Below are 18,272 nucleotides of genomic sequence, written 5' to 3'. Positions count from 1 at the left end.
AATGTAAATAAAATACATTTTTCTAGTATAAAATGTAGATCTTCTTCAGATCTTCTTCAATTCAATTATTTAACAAATTTTAAACTAAAATGATTCTTCACTAAATTAATTATTTTTAATAATTTTAATGAAATACATCACAAATTCAATTATATTAAAATTATTTTTCAATTCAAATTTTTATGAAATTTAACAATTGTTTATAATTTAAAAAAAAAATATCACAATAAAATTGAATTATTTTTTAAAAATTTCAATTCAAAATAAACTAAAATTCAATTATTACCCGAAGTTTTAATTCAAAATCAATTAAAAGCCCAATAATTATCAAAAATTTTCAATTTAAAATTTAATTATTTACCAAGTTTTCAATTTAAAATGAAATAAAATTCAATTATTTCCTAAAATTTCTATTCAAAATTAATTATCCAAATTTTCAATCAAAAATTGAACTTAAATTAAATTATTATCCAAAATTTCAATTAAAATTCAATTATTTTCCAAAATTTTCAATTCAAAATGAATTGAAATTCAATTATTTTCCAAATTTAAAATCAAAAAAAATTTCATTATTCTCAAAAATTTGAATTCAAAATTAATTGAATTTTCAATAATTTGAATTTAAAAGCATCTAAAATTTAATTATTTCTAAAATTTTCCATCGAAATTTTTTTTTTTGAAATTTAATAATTTAAATTATAACTCTAAGGAAATTCAATTATTTTTAACTAGATTAGATTAGATTTATTTCTCAATGTACATCTTTTTGGATTTATACATATTTGCTTTCCCCACACTATATACATTAAAACTAAGCTAACAAATTATTATAATATATATAAAAAAAAAAAAAACGAATTATTTTTAACTATTTTAATAATATTCTTTGAAAATTCAGCTATCTGAAACCATTTTTCAATTAAAAATGATTTTCAAATTATTGTTTTTTTTCCGCATTTTCTAATAAATTTTTAGTGAAATCATCTAAATTTTTAATTACAAAACACTTAAAGTTTCAATTAATTTCAAAAATCTCAATTTTAAATCTTTGAAAATTCAATTAAATTTAAAAAATGTTTTCCAAAAATAATTTGATAAATTATTTTTATTTCTTGTTAAATTTAATAATTGTTTGAAAATTAACAGTATCTTTTGAAATTTAATTATTTCTAAAAATTTCAACTTTAACCCTTCGAAAAGGATTATTATTAAAAAAAATTTTTTATTTAAAAATCTGTAAAATATTTTTGTTAAAATAAAAAAAAAATCCACTTTTTTTTGGAATATAAATCGACTAAAACGACTTTTTTGTGTCTTTAAGTTGATTCGAGGCCTGTGTTTTTATAATTAATATTTAATAGGTATTCGTTGGCCCCTGGTACCTTAAAAATTAATTTTTAAAAATAAATTTTTTTCATATTACTATCTTGTACGAAATTTCTTGGCACATCTTTTTTCTCATCATAAATTTTTTTTTATTTGTATACAATTTTTGAATCAATATACAAGTTTAAAAAAAATTTCGTTGGTAAACGTTGTGTACTTCAGCTTCGTGAATTGAATTTTCGAATTTGGAATTTTAAAGAAACTTATTCCGAAATTTGGAAACACAATTATACAACTTTGGCAAAAATGAGAAAAAGAATTGTCAAAATTTGACACGTTATAAGATTACTATTCAAAAAAACACGTGAAATCAGAAAAGGACAACTTCAAGTTAGGACAGAAGGACAGACCAAGCATTTTATTATTATATAATAATTTATTTAAAATCTTTTATTGTGCATTAAAAAAAAAAAAATTATAATATTTACTGTTATAAATATTTTAATTGTATTATTAAAGAATAACAGAATTCCGTCAAGATGAATGTTTCATTTGTACATGATTTTTCCACAAATAACGTCTGTAAAATGTTTTATTGCACAAATTACAAAAATATTTTGGTGATTTTTGACATTCATGACGTTGATGTCGCCGTAAATTGTGCATCCATTTATAACCCTTTCCACATTCGCCACACATATAATGTTGATCCTCTATTGGTGTTACTTGTCCACGTTGCGCTGGATATCTTAAATTAGTCGTTCTCATATCTTGCATTGAAAATTCACCAATTCTACCAAGTCGTTCTGTAATAAAACAAAAAAAAAAATACTTTATTAATTATATATTATTATATTTCATGATTTATTTTACAATTTTGTAAATTTATTGCAATACAAATAAAAATTGAGACATTTCGAAATAATTATTTAAATTTTTATATTTTACACCAATATTCGTGATACAGAAGTATTTCTAAATATTAAAATTAAAGAAATTAGTACTCTAATTCTAGATTATAAAATAATGATAAATTGTGGAAGATATTAAAAAATTCATGTTATTTTAATTATTAATTAATTAATTTAATATTTGAGGAGGAAATTTTCAAAAGGTGATAAATTCATTTTTCAAAAAAATGGAGATAAATTTAATATTTTAAGGACCTCATAAAGCTTCCTGTCACTGTTAAATTTTGAGAAAAAAAATTTATTAACAACGAATTTGTAATTTCAAAACGCTTTTGAACATAATCAAGATGACTTATGATTTTTATTAGAAAAAATTACCAAAACATCGTTATAAGTAGAAATAGACTATTAAAAATTTTATATTTTAAAAGTAACTGTAGTGATTATGTGAGAAAAGTCATTTGTTTCAATTTCTCGAAATAAGAAAATTTATGCGGATTTATCAGGTTTTGAAAATTTGCTCCTCATTTAATTAATAATAAAAATTAATACTAATTAATAATAATAAATTAACACTAATTAATAATAATAAATTAATACTAATTAATAATAATAATTAATTAAACACATTAGGGTTTACAAAATAGGATAACGTGTTTTCGCCACTGATGTTTGTGTTTAAATTTTTCTCCACATGTTGAACAAGCAAAACTTTGATTCTTGTCACAATCAAGTCGTTGATGGTAGTAGATATCGTCCTTATCAAATTGTTTACCGCAGTGGCAATAGATCATGCTATTATTTCTCTTCTTTTCCTTCTTAATATTTGCGATAGTGTGCAAATTATCGTAGGAATATCTTGATTCTGAAAAAAATAAAAAAAAATCATAATTAAAATAAAATTAAATAATGTTGAAATTTTCTTTTAATGAAATTAATTAATTTATATTCTAATTCTCATAGAAATCAATAGTATCTATTAATTTCATTATTTTATTTGGGGAATAATTTTTGTTTTAATACTTTGAAATAAATAAATATGAAGATAGAAATAAATATGTATTTTTTTAAAATAAATTTGTCATATAATTTATTTTTTTAATAAAACTTTCAACTTTAAATACATTTTTTTTTTCTTCAAGTTTACATATGTAAAAAATTTATATATATATATTTTTTTTAAACTTGTAGTCCATGAATATTGATGCAGTGTTTTTGAAAAGCAGTTTTTCGTTTAAAACATTTGTAACATAAATTACACACAAATTGCGGTGTTTGTCCACATTCATATTGAAGATGACGACCTAATGTAGATTTTTGTCCATACGTTCTTCCACATTGTTTGCAAGGATATCGTTGTTTAGATTTTTTTTCATAAAAATGTTGATCAATTTCTGAAAAAAAAAATAAATAGAATTAATATTACGATATATTTAATATTTATAAAGTGCATGAAAAAATAAAATAATTTTCTAAAATAAAAAACAAAATTTTTTAATTATTATTATTCTTATTTTATTTGCCTATAGGTTAATAACAATAAAAAAGGTGGAAAAAGAAACTTATTAGAAGTGACACAAGTTTAATATATATATATATATGTTACATATATATGTTTACGTTCATACCATACAAATAATTAAAGAATACACGATACAATAATTGTTAAGAAATTACAATAAAGAAAGTGATAAATCATAATTTATCACGTTATAATTTTATAGAGAAATAGTATAAGATTGGAAATAATAATATAATGTAATTTATTCAATTTGACGTTCTTCTAATTTAATGAATATGCGATTTATTCCTTTTTCAGCAGCTTTTCTTGCACTTTCACTGTAAGCAAAAATAATTTAGTTTGATTAATTTTCAAAATGAAATAAAATAATAATTTTTTATTTAAATATTTTTCAAAATAATTACTTTTTTCTTTGACGTCGATTTTTACATTGAATTAACCATGTTTTTATGAATTCCTCTACAGTTGATCTCGTTGCTGTTGGATAAAGTTTTTGTGCAGCACCTGAAATTAAAATATTTCTATAAATAAGTGATTCAATAATAATAAAAAAAAATAAAAAAAAATAAAAAAATATTTATTTAATATTTAAATTATTAAAAATATTTTTTCGACTTAAAGTTCAAAATTTTTCTTATTTTTCTAGATTTTTCATATTCAAAATGAAAATTCATGTGCTTGATGTTAACTTGATCAAAATGAAAATACAAAATGTCACGTTCAGCCATAATAGCTGCTTAAAATAAAAAAAAAAATAACAAAAAATGAAAAACAATTTCAAAAACTTTAAACAATTGCTTCCAAATTTTCTATTTGAAAATGAAAAATCAAGAAAAATAAGGAAAATTTTGAACTTTAAGCCATTTTATTATGTAAAAAATAGTAATCGTTCAAAAGTGGATTATCAAAATTAACTAAATAATAAAAGGATAAAATTAAAAAAGTATTTTAATAAATTTAATTAAAATTCTTTGCAAAACATTCTAAATACTTTTTTTTATAACACATGAATATTCTCCATATTAGACCTGTCGTAATTTTTGTAGTGTCGAATTAAAAAATTATCGAATTTTTATCTAAAAGAATTTAATAAAATGCATTTTTTAATGAGCCTAATTTTCATATCGAATTATTTCTATTTAACAAAATTTTAATTTAATAGAATTGTATATTCGGCCATTTGCAATTTTGGACAAAAAAAAGAAAATTCATCATTTGGAAAATTTCATCAAATAACAATTCGTGCAAATAAAAATGCGAACAAATCAAGATTCGGTGAATTAGAAATTATGGCATTTAAAAATTCGTATCACTTAAAATTCTGTTAAATGAGAATTATTCAAATTCGGTTATATTAGAATTCGTTTAAATAAAAAGTTGGTTAAAAAGAAATACTGTAAAATAAAAATTTTTCCGAATAAAAGTTCGCTACCTTAAAAATGTTATTAATTGAAAAATTCGTTTAAAAAGAAATTTTGTTAAAGGCAAAATCGAAAAATTAAAACTCATCTTAAAAATAATTATTTCTATTAAAATTCATCCAAATGAAAATTTGAACTAATTTTTATGGAATAATTATGCGACCCTAAATTATGTCCAGTTTTAAAATGAGGTGAAATTCATTTTCTAGAATGGCACATTTTTGCTTCCTCATAGAGAAGAAATTATTTTTTAATACAAAATTCTTCATTTCATTATAAATCATTTCAATTATTTAATTTATTTTATTAATTAGATTTTATCATTCTAATTATTAAATTTGAGAAATTAAAGAAAATAAATAAATAAATAAAAATAATAGAATAAAATTCTTCAATTTCTTAAAGAATAAAAAATCGCCATTAATTATACAAAATCTTGATGAAATATAATATATTTCATATGGATTATTTGATTTGTTTCTAAAAATAATTTTTTGAGAAGAACAACCGTCAAATATAAAATTTGCAAATTTATAGAAAAAAGTAAAAAAAAATTTCCATTTTTTCAAAAACAAAAAAGCGCTATATTTTTTACAAAGGAAAATTGTTGAAAAATTATAATTTTCAAAATTATGGTAAAAAATTGAAAATTTCAATTCTTTTTCCAAAAAAGGAAATATTGCGATTAATTCCACAATTTTTACTTAAACATATATACTTCATGTATGTCAATTGTTTTGTTTCGATTTAAGAAATTTAAATTTTTTACTCATTTAAATTTATTTAAATTATAGAAAATAATTTTTATGGAAGAAACAAATAAAAGTAACTTATTAATTTAATTAATTTACTATTTGACAACAAAAAAGTACTTACAACACACGACGGAGCATATATTCGTAGTTTTGAAAGCAGGTTTCTTTCCAGATCTTCCCAAGAATGAAAATCTCTCTCCTGCTTCAAATTTTAATAGCTGATTTAATAGATTTGTAACGGTCAAGCTGAGATTTGTATGTTTCCCAAGTCTACTTAAAGCGTATACCTAAAAATGTTAAAAATAAATTTTTATTAAAAAATAATTATTATTATTATTCAATAGTTTAGGATCAATTCATTTTTTTTCTTTTTTTTTATAGAAAAATATTTGTAATGATGAAAATTTTCAAACTCAAATTTTAAAGAGTTTCAAAAACAAATATTATTATTATTGAATATAAATTTTTTAAAACACGTAACCAGAATTACAATAAAAATTTTATTTTGTTTTTCCCTGATTTCCAGACAGAATTTAAAATTTTTCTCTGATCCTAATGAAAATATTTCAATTGATTTTCAATATTATAAAAAATTAAGACAATCATTTTTAAAAGCAAAAGTTTGAATTGAAAATTTCAAAAATTATCATTTTAATAGCATTCATAGAAATTTGATATTTTTCCAGTATTTTTCATAAAATTCCTTGATTTTTCTCTGATTTTTAATTATTTTTCTATTCTGAGGGTATCGAATAATTTTTTAAAAAAATATTCAAGGACTTTTTAAAAATTTACAAATTATTTAATAATTTCGCTGTTAATAGGTTTAACAAAAAAAATTGTTTAAATAAAAAGTTGTAGAAGAAGTTCAATTTTAAAAGTATTACCAGTGAAATTTCAATTAATCAAAATTTACGTTATGTAGAGTTGTCAATTTTTTTCGACCTTCTTTTAATCCTGGAATCATATTCCATTATAAAAAAAATTAAAGAAAAATAATTTTTGTTTATTATTTTAGAAATTTAATATTTAAAAAATATATTTAATTTTTTAAAACCCATGAGCTTGATTATTCAGAATCATGAAAAAAGTGTAAAAAAAAAATCAATTGAAAAATAATAAAAATTATGAGAAATTAAATTTTCAATTTAAACCGCTAAAACAAAGAAAATTTCAATTGGGGTAAAATTTTACTCGTGCATCCCTAAAACTTTTTCATCCAATTAAATTTTGGAATTTTTTTGTGAAATCAAAAAAATAACGATTTTATTTTTACTTAAATATAAAATATATAATTCTACTGGAGTAATTTTGAAACATCATAGATAATTTTTTTTTATAATTGATTATTCTTGTGTAAAATAATTTTTAATTTAATTCCGCATTTTATTTGATAGAATTTTAAATAGGTTCATTTCATTGTTTAATATAAATTAATTTCCTAATTTATCAATGATAAATTGTGTTAAATTTTTTTTTTTTGTTTTAATTTTGTTATTTCTTACCACTTTTCCAAAAAATCGAGAGTCCGCTAGTTTTTGTTCAATTAGTTGTACTTCCATTTCACCACTTGCAGGAAAAATACTTAATTCTTCGTCCTTGTGAAAACTTCCAAATAAATCTTCAGTTAAAGGTGATGTATCAATTAGATTAAATGTTTCTGAATGTTGATTATGACATATAGTCTCAAGCAGAATTCCTATAGCATTTAATTTTTTTAACATCAACACGTCCTTCTGATCCACTGTAATAGAAAATCATTGTAAATAATATTTACGATTTAATTTTAAATCACAATGTAAATTCAAGAAATTCATTAATAAAATTTCATTTATAAAACTTACTCTGTCTGTCGAAAAAGTGAGAAAAAAAAAAGTTTAAAAAAAAATTCTGATATTAAAAAATTAAAAAATTGTAGTTTATTTTGTTAATTGTCACTTTTTTTTTCTCTAAACTGTAAAATTTTTAAATTTTCTCTCAGGACTGCGATTCAAATCAAAGGATTATTTAATATTTAATTTAATTTATTTACATTTGAATCAGAAAGTTTTTCGACATTAAAATATATTGAAATAATAAAAAGACGAGACAGCAAAAATTAAAATATAATTAATAAAAGTGATCTTAAAGTAAATTAAAAAAAAAACAAAATTTGATGAAAATGCGAAAAAAGTTAAATAAAAATGTTAAAACTGAAGCACATAAAACATAAAATAAAATAAACAAAATAATAATAACATAAAGATACCAAATTACCAAAAAACGATGAACATGAAAATTTAATAATTCATAAATTCCAGGAAAATTTTTATATCATAACAATTGTGAGAATGACATTGAATTTTTTATGTTCATCGTTTTTTGGTAATTTAGTATTTTCATTTTATTATTTTAAAATTTTTATTTAAAAATTATTAAATGTAATAGAAATTATCTATTTAAAAAAGTGACGTAAGTAAAAAGAAATCGATTTAAATAAAAATCATGATTTTTATCAGTCCTGATTCTAAAACATTTTTAAAAACTTAAAAATTGTACTTAATTTTTATTTGTTAAATCTAATATTATATAATAATAAAATGCTTGGTCTGTCCTTCTGTCCTAACTTGAAGTTGGCCTTTTCTGATTTCACGTGTTAATTATAAAAACACAGGCCTCGAATCAACTTAAAGACACAAAAAGTCGTTTTAGTCAATTTATATTCCAAAAAAAAATTAGATTTGTTTTTTATTTTAAAAAAATTATTTTACAGATTTTTAAATAAAATTTTTTTTTTTTTAATAATAATCCTTTTCGAAGGGTTAAAGTTGAAATTTTTAGAAATAATTAAATTTCAAAAGATATTGTTAATTTTCAAACGATTATTAAATTTTACAGAACTAAAAATAATTTATCAAACAATTTTTGGAAAACATTTTTTAAATTTAATTGAATTTTCAAAGATTTAAAATTGAGATTTTTGAAATTAATTGAAACTTTAAGTGTTTTGTTATTAAAATTTTATATGATTTCACTAAAAATTTATTAGAAAATGTGGACAAAATACAATAATTTGAAAATCATTTTTAATTGAAAAATGGTTTCAGATTGTTGAATTTTCAAAGAATATTATTAAAATAGTTAAAAATAATTGAATTTCCTTAGAGTTATAATTGAAATTATTAAATTTCAAAAAAATAATTTTCGATGGAAAATTTTAGAAATAATTAAATTTTAGATGCTTTTAAATTCAAATTATTGAAAATTCAATTGATTTTGAATTCAAATTTTTGAGAATAATGAAATTTTATTTGATTTTAAATTTGGAAAATAATTGAATTTCAATTCATTTTGAATTGAAAATTTTGAGAAATAATTAAATTTTAATTGAAATTTTGGATAATAATTTAATTTAAGTTCATTTTTGATTGAAAATTTGGATAATTAATTTTGAATAGAAATTTTAGAAAATAATTGAATTTTATTTCATTTTAAATTGAAAACTTGGTAAATATTTAAATTTTAAATTGAAAATTTTTGATAATTATTGGATTTTTAATTGATTTTGAATTAAAATTTCGGGTAATAATTAAATTTTAGTTTATTTTGAATTGAAATTTTTAAAAAATAATTCAATTTTATTGTGATATTTTTTTTTGTTAAATTATAAACAATGGTTAAATTTCATAAAAATTTTAATTGAAAAATAATTTTGATATAATTGAATTTGTGATGTATTTCATTAAAATTATTAAAAATAATTAATTTAGTGAAGAATCATTTCAGTTTAAAATTTGTTAAATAATTGAATTGAAGAAGATCTGAAGAAGATCTACATTTTATACTAAAAAAATGTATTTTATTTACATTTTTTTTTCAAATGTAAAAAAAAATGTCGAATTTTATTAAAATAGGTCGATAAAAATCGTATTTTTGAAAAAAGTCGTTTAATCCGAGGCCTGTAAACATATATTTTTCATTATTTATTATTTTTTAATATGTAATAATATTCTAATAAATTAAATTATTATTGATAATATTAATCTTTAATTTCTTTATAACAAACAATTAAACATTCAATTTGGCGCGCTTGCGCGCGTTTAATTTTGCTAGTATAAATTAAAATAAACAAAAAATAATAACATAAAGATACCAAATTACAAAAAAACGATGAACATGAAAATTTAATAATTCATAAATTCCAGGAAAATTTTTATATTTTAAAATTTTTATTTAAAAAATATTAAATTTAATAGAAATTATCTATTGAAAAAAGTGACGTAAGTAAAATGAAAGATTTAAATTTAAAAAATCAGATTTAAATCGAAAAAATCGGGTTTTTTTTTATTTAAATAAAAATCATGATTTTTATCAATCCTGATTCTAAAAAATATTTAAAAACTTAAAAATTATACTTAATGTTTATTTGTTAAATCTAATATTAATAATAATCTAATTATTTATTATTAATTTTTTTGTATTTGTATTTTTTACTTTATTTAAAAAAAATTTTTTAATAACATTAAATTAAATTACAAAAAAAAATTAATTTTAATTATGTTAATTGTCACTTTTTATTCTCTAAGTAGTAAAATTTATTAATATTCTAGTTTAGACGAAAAATTATTATTTTTACAAAGTATTGTGCAATTATTTGCAAACAAAAAAAAATTCATTGCAATATACGAACAGTTATTGTAAATTTTTTTTAGAAGTTTATGAGAATTGTACAATGTTATTATACTGTAATTTCGAGAAAAAAAAAATTTCTAAACAATATATTATTATTACTTACAATTAAGTTCGGCCAATTCTTCTGGTGAATCGTAAAATACGGAAACATTTTTTCCCCTGGTATCGCTCATCCCACTTAAACTGTCGTCAGCTCTTTTTGAAGAATAAGCGGAATCTTCAACAACACAGTATTCCGGTGGGCAAACTGTAAAAAAAATACAAATTTTATATTATTTACTGAATGCCACATAAATGTCAACTTGATATTAAATTATGACAGTAGCAATTGTTACAGCAGTGTATTAATTAAATATATTATTTACAATAATTTATTAGTATCAATCATTTATATTAGAGAATAAAACTCACACTTCTCACATTCCGACATTTTTTTATTATTTATTATTTTCACATGTATATATATACAATTGTAAATTATATATGTTTGTTTTCTCCCTTATTTTAAGGTTATGATCGCGCGGCGCGTCAACTAAATATGTCAACATTAGTCTTTTTCATTGATGTTTGAATCACAATTGGTTTATTCAAAACTTACCGCCACGCAATATCAATGTGATCACGTGACATAAATTCAAAGATGGAGTCAGGTTTAGTTGGGGTTAGGTTAGATTGCATGTGTAATTGTTAGAAATTTGTTATGTAGAATTTTTGACGGACGCATAAAGTTTGTTTTTCTACGCAATTGTGTTGCAAACAAAAAAATGGATAATCAAAATTTTAAAAGAAAACGGAATAATGAAATTCCCGAGGAGAGATTATTAAAAAAATTTCAATATGTTGAAGAAAAATTGTTGCAGTTATGGGAGACGGATTCTAACATTGAGTCTACAGGATCTGTAAATGCTGCTTCAGGTTGTAAAAAAAAAAAAAAAATATTTCTTATTAGATAATTCGTTTGTTTACATAGTAAATTAAATGATAAAAATTGTAATTTTTAAATAATAGTTTTATTTATGTGATTGTTAGTTAGAATATAATAAATGATGATTATTTTTTTCAAAATACATAAGATTAAAAATAATTCTCTTGAAGGAAATTTCATTGTTTCCTTGGAGAATTGAAACTAAACAAAGGATATAAGAATTTACAGCTTTTTTTCTACAAATTTTTTTTTTTTTTTGCGCTATGTCTATTTGGTTAATTAATTGACAGGAAGAGGTGGTTTAATTATTTGGCAAATGAAGAGAAATTTACGTAATTATATAAAATAATAAAAATTATTATTTGTTGTTAAATAAAACTATGTAAATATTTTTTTTGTTTTTAATTTATTTGACTTTTTTTAATAATTATTTTGGAAGAAAAAGAATGCTAACTAACTTTTCGACTTTTAGAAATTGATAAAATGTTGAGATTATATTTTTTAAAAAATCTAGTTTTTAAATATTTTCTTGTCAACATTTTCTTCGTATTTTCTGCAAGTTTTGAACGATCAAATGAACGAAGAATTTGTTTACTATTTCTTTAAGTCAATCTAAACAAATATTTAAAAAAAAAATTAAAATAATAAATAGACGAAAGATAACAAAAATTTTCAAATAATTGACAAAAGTTAACATAAAATAATTTTAAAAATACGCAAAAAGAAAAAATTAAATAAAAGTGACAAAATTAAAGCACAGAATATACAAAAAAAATAAATACCTAAATGAACAAAAATAAAAATACAAAATTACTAAAAAATTATTAACATAAAAATTCAATAAATTCTTCTCACAATCGTCAGGATATAAAAATTGTTATTGAATTTTTATGTTCAATCTTTATTTTGTGGTATTTTTATTTTAGTTTATTTAATTTTTTTTATATTGTGTGTTTCATTTTTTTCATTTTTATTTAATTTTTCCTATTTTTTTCAAATTTTGTTATTTTTAATTTATTTTTAATTTTTGTTTTTTCGCATTTTTGTCAAATTTGTTATTTTGTAATTTGTTATTTTTTAAACGAAGCTGAAGTACGCAACGTTTATGATAAACGATTTTTAAAGAAATAATTTTTAAAAATGAAAAATTCTATAATTTTTTGCCTAAAAAATATTTTGTTATAATTTGTTGATTAATAAAAACTACAAAAAAAATATTTTTAATGCAAAAAATTATAGAATTTTTCATTTTAAAAAATTATTTCTTTAAAAATTGTTCATCATAAACGTTGCGTACTTCAGCTTCGTATTTTTTAATTTAATTTATATTTATTTTTGTCAATTATTTGTTAATTTAATTTAATTAATTAATTAATTTAACATTAAACAATATTAAAAATAAATAAATTGATGCTTAATTTTAATTACAATTTTTTTAAATTATTAAATTTTAGAAGAGTAGCAATTAATTTTTTTACATTAATAAACTTTCGGATGATTATCACTTGAAAATTTCATTTTTTGAATCCATGAAAAAATTTATACAAATTTCTAAAATAAAATTTAATTTATACTTTTAAAAATGATTTGATATTTCGAAAAGATTTAATTAGTTTTTAATATCAGTTAGAGAATTTAAAAAAATGTATGATACAATTAAAAAAAAGAAATTGGAATTAAAATTAATCTTTAAAAAACAGTATTTCTAATATATAAATTGTTAAAATCAGTAAATTATCAACCAACAAAAATTTATAAAAAGTTTTGAAAAATTAAAAAATTTACAAAGAATTTTAGTTAAAATCGTTTATAAATAATATAATTATTTGGATTTAATATAAATAATTCAATTTTAAAATATTTGCAGTTGAAAATTTTGACATTAGTTTTTAAATGATTTTAAATTAAAAATTTCAAAAGTAATTCAATTTTCGAAATAAATTATTGGATTGTACACCTATTAAAAAAAAAAATCATAATTTTTTGATATAAAAAAAATTTTGATTTAAAAATATTCTGAGTTACTAAAGGTAAATCTTGAAAAAAAAATTATTCCTAATTTTGTAAATTTTGAAAAGGCCTTGAATTTTTTTTTTCAAAATTTACTGAACTTTTTCTTAACATGTAGATTTAATGATAGTTGAAACTTTAGATACTTTTTCGTTTAAATAATTCACTTTTTAAATTTATTAAACATATTTAATAATTTTTTTTTATATTATTTGAAACGGATTTCAAAATAAAATTTTGAGCAAAAATTTCTCAGATAAAGTTCATGTCTAGTAAAAAATTAGTATAAAATTATAATAATTGGCCAAATAGACACGGCGAATTTTTTTATATTTTCAAATATAAAATAAAATAATTTTAATTCTAATTAATTTCTTACAGATATTATTTCATTTGTGGACAATGATTTAGAACAGGAATTTGATGACGAAAGCGAAAATTATAATAACAACGAAGATGAAGATAATTATCACCAAGATAGTATTATTGAAGAAATTCCACCTGAAATTGAACCCATTGAAGAAATTGATCTTTCAGATGATGAACTTGCAAAAATTTGGGAAAATGGAGAAAATTCACCAAAACCACCAGACGATGAGGATGTTGTTTTTCTAAAAGAAGGAACAATAAAAGAAAATGGCATTCCCGTACAATCATGTTCTCTACATCCCGATATAAGAGAAACATGGACTGTTTGGACAAGAGCTGGAATTCCATTCAAGGATCGTGAGGAGTTACAAAAAAAATATCCACCGCCAAAATTTTTATCAACACCGCAAATAAATCCCGAAATACTTGAGACACTACACAAGAGACCAATTGAAAAAGATGAATTTATTCGCTCGTCACAAGAATTAGTTGGTTCAGCATTAACAGCATTGGGTTCTGTTATGACATCTCTATTGTCCGATGTTGAAATGGATAAATTAAAAGTATTAAATGGCTTAAATGATGCAGCGAAAATATTAACAAGTTCATTTCATCTCGATACTGATAAAAGAAGATCGAATATTATTTCATGGAAGCCAAAGCCAATACAAAAAATTTTAGTCTCAACGAAACCTGATGAATTTTTATTTGGTAAGAATCTCAGTGGTAAAATAAAAGAGGCAGAGAGAACGGGAAAAATTGAAAAATTAAAACCCTATGTATTTAAAAGAAATAATGATCGACCTTATAGATATTTTCCAAGTCCATATCATTGGTTCGGTAGTCAGGACGATGAAAAAAATGATATTGATTACGTTATGAATCCATTAAAAAAAGAATCAATTTGCAAAGTTGAGAAAATTGATAAACAATCAATGAAATCGGAAGTTTGACTGATAAAAATTAAGATGTAGAAATAGTTTTAAAAAAAAAATTTATTACATAAATCTATTTTTCTTTATATATTATATAAGATTCGTTTTTTGTTCTGTTTTATTTTTACTTAACACTAAAAAAAAAAAGTGTATTTGTTTTGTATGTACATATGTATAAAAAAAAAGGGGAAAGAAAATCAAGAAAAAAAAAAAGTTGACTGAAAAAAGAACTGCCATTTCTGTCAACTTATTAAAAACACTAGTTTTAATACATAAAAATTGATTTTCTTAATTACATTTTACTTTTTTTTTTTTTTTTTTTTGATACACTGACTTTCTTAATAACTAAAGATATGCATTAAAATGCAAATTATGTAAAACTATTTTTTCAATTATAAAAAAAAAAAGAACAAAAAAAGCAAAAAAATTATGGATACAAAATAAATATTTTTTCAATACATTTATTCAAAAAATTTATTATAAAAATTACCAAAATAAATATTTACTTCGAAATTTGCATTTGTTCCTTGGATAATGTAAAAAAAAAAAAGAATTATTCTAAGATTAATCTCTAATACAATATAAGAAAATATTGTTTGTAATTTCTTTTGTTTCTTTTTTCTCATAATTTTCAGGAGAATTTGGTTTTTCTCCCACGCAATCCAGGTGGTCGATAAATATTATGATTTCTCATTAAATGTCGTCGAAGACTAACATTTTGTGTGAAGGCTCTGTGACAAATATCGCAATTAAATTTTCTCTGACCACCACAAACATTATTTAAATGAGTTAATAAACTGTGCTTAAATTTGTATGCTCTGCCACATCGTGGACAATTTAAATGAACACCTTCTTCGTTCATGTGATTTGAATATAGTGATTTGTGTTGTTGTTGTTGTTGTTGTTGTTGAGACGATGTTAAGTAAGAGGTTGAATCTGAAAAAAATATTTAATATTAGTAACAAAATAGTGAAATTAGATATTATTATTATTTTTTTTTAAGCTTCTTTTTTTAGAGCCTTTTTGTAATTTATAAATATATTTTCAAAAATAAAATGTTAATTTATACTTTTTCAAATAATTTAACATGCATAAGAAAATTATTATTTTTTTAATTGAAAAAAAAATCGTAAGAAAGGGTTAAAGTAAAACATATTTACACTAATATTAATGGATTTTATTAATTAAATAACTTTCAGAATATATATAAATATTTAATAAAATTTTAAGACAATGGTATACAAATATTTCTCTCATTTTTTATAATTATTTTTATTAATTATTAATATAGTAGTAATATTTTTAGAAATTAAAATTTATTACATTTAAATAGGTTTCAGTTTTCTTAATGATGAAAAACAGGGTTTCTATTTTGGAATTTTCATGGAATCATGAAATTTTTCGTTGGAAATTTTGCTAAATTTGCATTTAATGGAATTTTTTCATTTAACCAAATTTTTATTTGACGTAATAATTATTTAATCAAATTATGCGGCAAAATTTTCAAGAGATCAAATTTTTAGTTAATTTGCTTTTGACAAAATTTTCATTTAACAAAATTGTCATTTCGCCGAATTTATTTTGTATAGAATTTTAATTTAATATTTTAATTTTATCAAATTTTAATTTAATAGCATTTTTAGTTCCCAAAAATTTACATTTAATAAATTTTTAATTTAACAGAATTTTCATTTCACCGAATTTATTTTCGAGAGAATATTAATTTAATATTCTAATTTTACCAAATTTTAATATAATATTTTCAATATATTGATGAAAATTTGTATTTAATAGTAGAATTTACATTTAACCAAATTGTTATTTGACGTAATTTAATTATTTAACCAAATTTGCATTTTGCCGAATTTAATAGTGGAAATTTACATTTAACCAAATTGTTATTTGACGTAATTTAATTATTTAACTAAATTTGCATTTTGCCGAATTTTCAAGAGATCAAATTTTTATCTCAATGAATTTGCTTTTGAAAAAAAAATGTTTAATTTATAAGAATTTTCAATATTGTCGAAATTTGCGTATTTAATCGAATTTACTTTGGATACATTTTTAATTGATGGAAATTTTATTTAACCAAATTTTTCTTTGGACATAATTTTAATTTCACCGAATTTAGTAGCACTTTTAATTGATGAAAATTTAATTTCTTAAAAGAAAAGAAAGAAAAATTTTTTATATCGAATATTATATTTATAAATCAAAATGAAAAAATACATTTTCAAGATGAAAATTTAAATTTAAATTAAACTAAATTTTGTTATTTTACATTATTTGTCGATTTTTGAGAAATTCTTAGAATTTTGAAATTGGGAAGTTCATAAAAATGATGTCAAGCTCCATCAGTTTGCGAAAAAATTTAAAAGACTATAGAATTATTAAAAAAAAATCGTGATAATAGTGTAATAATTTAAAAGAAATGTCAATAAGAAAAATAAAAATATTAAAATGATTAAAGATTAAACAAAATTAGTGGGGGAAATGGTGAAAAATGAAAAAAGTTTGAAAAAAGTGTGTGACATCATTTTGTGAACGTTCCCGCATATTGATGAAAAATTCCTGAAACTTTGTAATAAGAAAATATTTGTGTAGAAACCCTGAAAAATAATTAAAATTATATTTATGTGCCTTTTTTCTTTCATCGACGAAGAAAAAATATTTTTCTATATAATTTTTTGCTTAAAAAAATTTTTGTAATTTTTTTTTTTTTTTTGATCGTCAATAATGGAAGAGAAAAATTTTTAGGCAAAAAATTTTATTTTCCGCATAGAAAAATAATTTTTCATTTTTAATCGTTGATCAATAATTAAACGTCTTTTTTATTTTAAATTAATTTTTTGTTTATTTCTTTTTTTCTTTTAATCTCTATTAACGTTTAATATAAATTTTTTTCTAGGCTCTACAAATATATTATGATTATTTTGCAAATGACGACGTAAACTTCCATTTTGTGTAAAGGCAGTATTGCAAAAATTACAAGCATATTTCTTTTTTCCACCACATTCATAACGAATATGTTTAACTAAACTATTTGCTAAAATATACGTTCTACCACAGGCAGCACAGCTAAATTTCCCCTCAGTTATTATTTCTTTATCCTTTGTATTTCTTGATCGATTTATTTTCGCCATTTGTACATGGAGATTATTTTCTGTAAGTAAAAAATAAGTATTTATTAAATAAAAATAAGAAAAAGTGGCAAAAAATAAATTTTAGTTTAAACACGTGTAGAATAATTATCAAAAGGAAAATTTTCATATAAATATTTATAATAAAATTTTTATTAAATAAAGGATAATGAAAAATAAGAAATATGGATTTATTTTTTCCTTTTCTTATATAACCTATAAATTAGTACATATTTTATCAAATACATTTTTTTTTTGTCGTATTAAACAATTTTTTTTTTAAA

At 20.0% G+C, this 18,272-nt stretch overlaps 3 protein-coding genes across 5 annotated transcripts; 1 reads left to right on the top strand and 2 right to left on the bottom strand.

The window, feature by feature from the left end:
• Window positions 1–1,742: 1,742 nt before the first annotated feature.
• LOC127286536 (zinc finger protein 343-like) lies at window positions 1,743–2,165 on the bottom strand. The gene has a single exon (XM_051312982.1). The coding sequence runs from the start codon at window positions 2,101–2,103 to the stop codon at window positions 1,861–1,863; it is 243 nt and encodes an 80-aa protein (XP_051168939.1). The 5' UTR covers window positions 2,104–2,165; the 3' UTR covers window positions 1,743–1,860.
• A 1,679-nt stretch (window positions 2,166–3,844) lies between these two features.
• On the bottom strand, window positions 3,845–11,173 carry LOC127286368 (uncharacterized). Its single transcript, XM_051312771.1, has 6 exons — window positions 11,018–11,173; window positions 10,710–10,853; window positions 7,441–7,679; window positions 6,057–6,222; window positions 4,164–4,263; window positions 3,845–4,076 (listed from the first exon to the last, which is right to left on the bottom strand). Exons 1-6 carry the CDS (start codon window positions 11,034–11,036, stop codon window positions 4,001–4,003), a joined length of 744 nt encoding a protein of 247 aa, XP_051168728.1. The 5' UTR covers window positions 11,037–11,173; the 3' UTR covers window positions 3,845–4,000.
• An 84-nt stretch (window positions 11,174–11,257) lies between these two features.
• Window positions 11,258–17,918, top strand: LOC127286273 (uncharacterized). Of its 3 annotated transcripts, none has more exons than XM_051312670.1 (3): window positions 11,258–11,521; window positions 13,923–14,621; window positions 17,757–17,918. In XM_051312670.1, exons 1-3 carry the CDS (start codon window positions 11,371–11,373, stop codon window positions 17,774–17,776), a joined length of 870 nt encoding a protein of 289 aa, XP_051168627.1. In that variant the 5' UTR covers window positions 11,258–11,370; the 3' UTR covers window positions 17,777–17,918. The 3 variants fall into 3 exon arrangements, with proteins under 3 accessions (XP_051168627.1, XP_051168619.1, XP_051168611.1); XM_051312662.1 differs by lacking the exon at window positions 17,757–17,918 and adding an exon at window positions 15,481–15,745; XM_051312654.1 differs by lacking the exon at window positions 17,757–17,918 and having other exon boundaries at window positions 13,923–15,745.
• Window positions 17,919–18,272: the final 354 nt, after the last annotated feature.

The sequence above is a fragment of the Leptopilina boulardi genome, unplaced genomic scaffold, assembly GCF_019393585.1.
Source record: "Leptopilina boulardi isolate dan_hultmark-lab unplaced genomic scaffold, ZJU_Lbou_2.1 LbouV2_121, whole genome shotgun sequence".
Lineage (NCBI taxonomy): Eukaryota > Metazoa > Arthropoda > Insecta > Hymenoptera > Figitidae > Leptopilina > Leptopilina boulardi.
This window is presented reverse-complemented; position numbering and strand designations above follow the sequence as displayed.

Coding starts and splice junctions, on each gene's coding strand:
- LOC127286536 (XM_051312982.1), bottom strand. CDS start 2,103: ATGCAAGATATGAGAACGACTAATTTAAGATATCCAGCGCAACGTGGA.
- LOC127286368 (XM_051312771.1), bottom strand. Junction 6,223..7,440: donor CTCGATTTTTTGGAAAAGTG/GTAAGAAATAAC, acceptor TAACATTTTTAG/GTATACGCTTTAAGTAGACT. Junction 4,077..4,163: donor AATCGACGTCAAAGAAAAAA/GTAATTATTTTG, acceptor TTTTGCTTACAG/TGAAAGTGCAAGAAAAGCTG.
- LOC127286273 (XM_051312654.1), top strand. CDS start 11,371: ATGGATAATCAAAATTTTAAAAGAAAACGGAATAATGAAATTCCCGAG. Junction 11,522..13,922: donor ATCTGTAAATGCTGCTTCAG/GTTGTAAAAAAA, acceptor AATTTCTTACAG/ATATTATTTCATTTGTGGAC.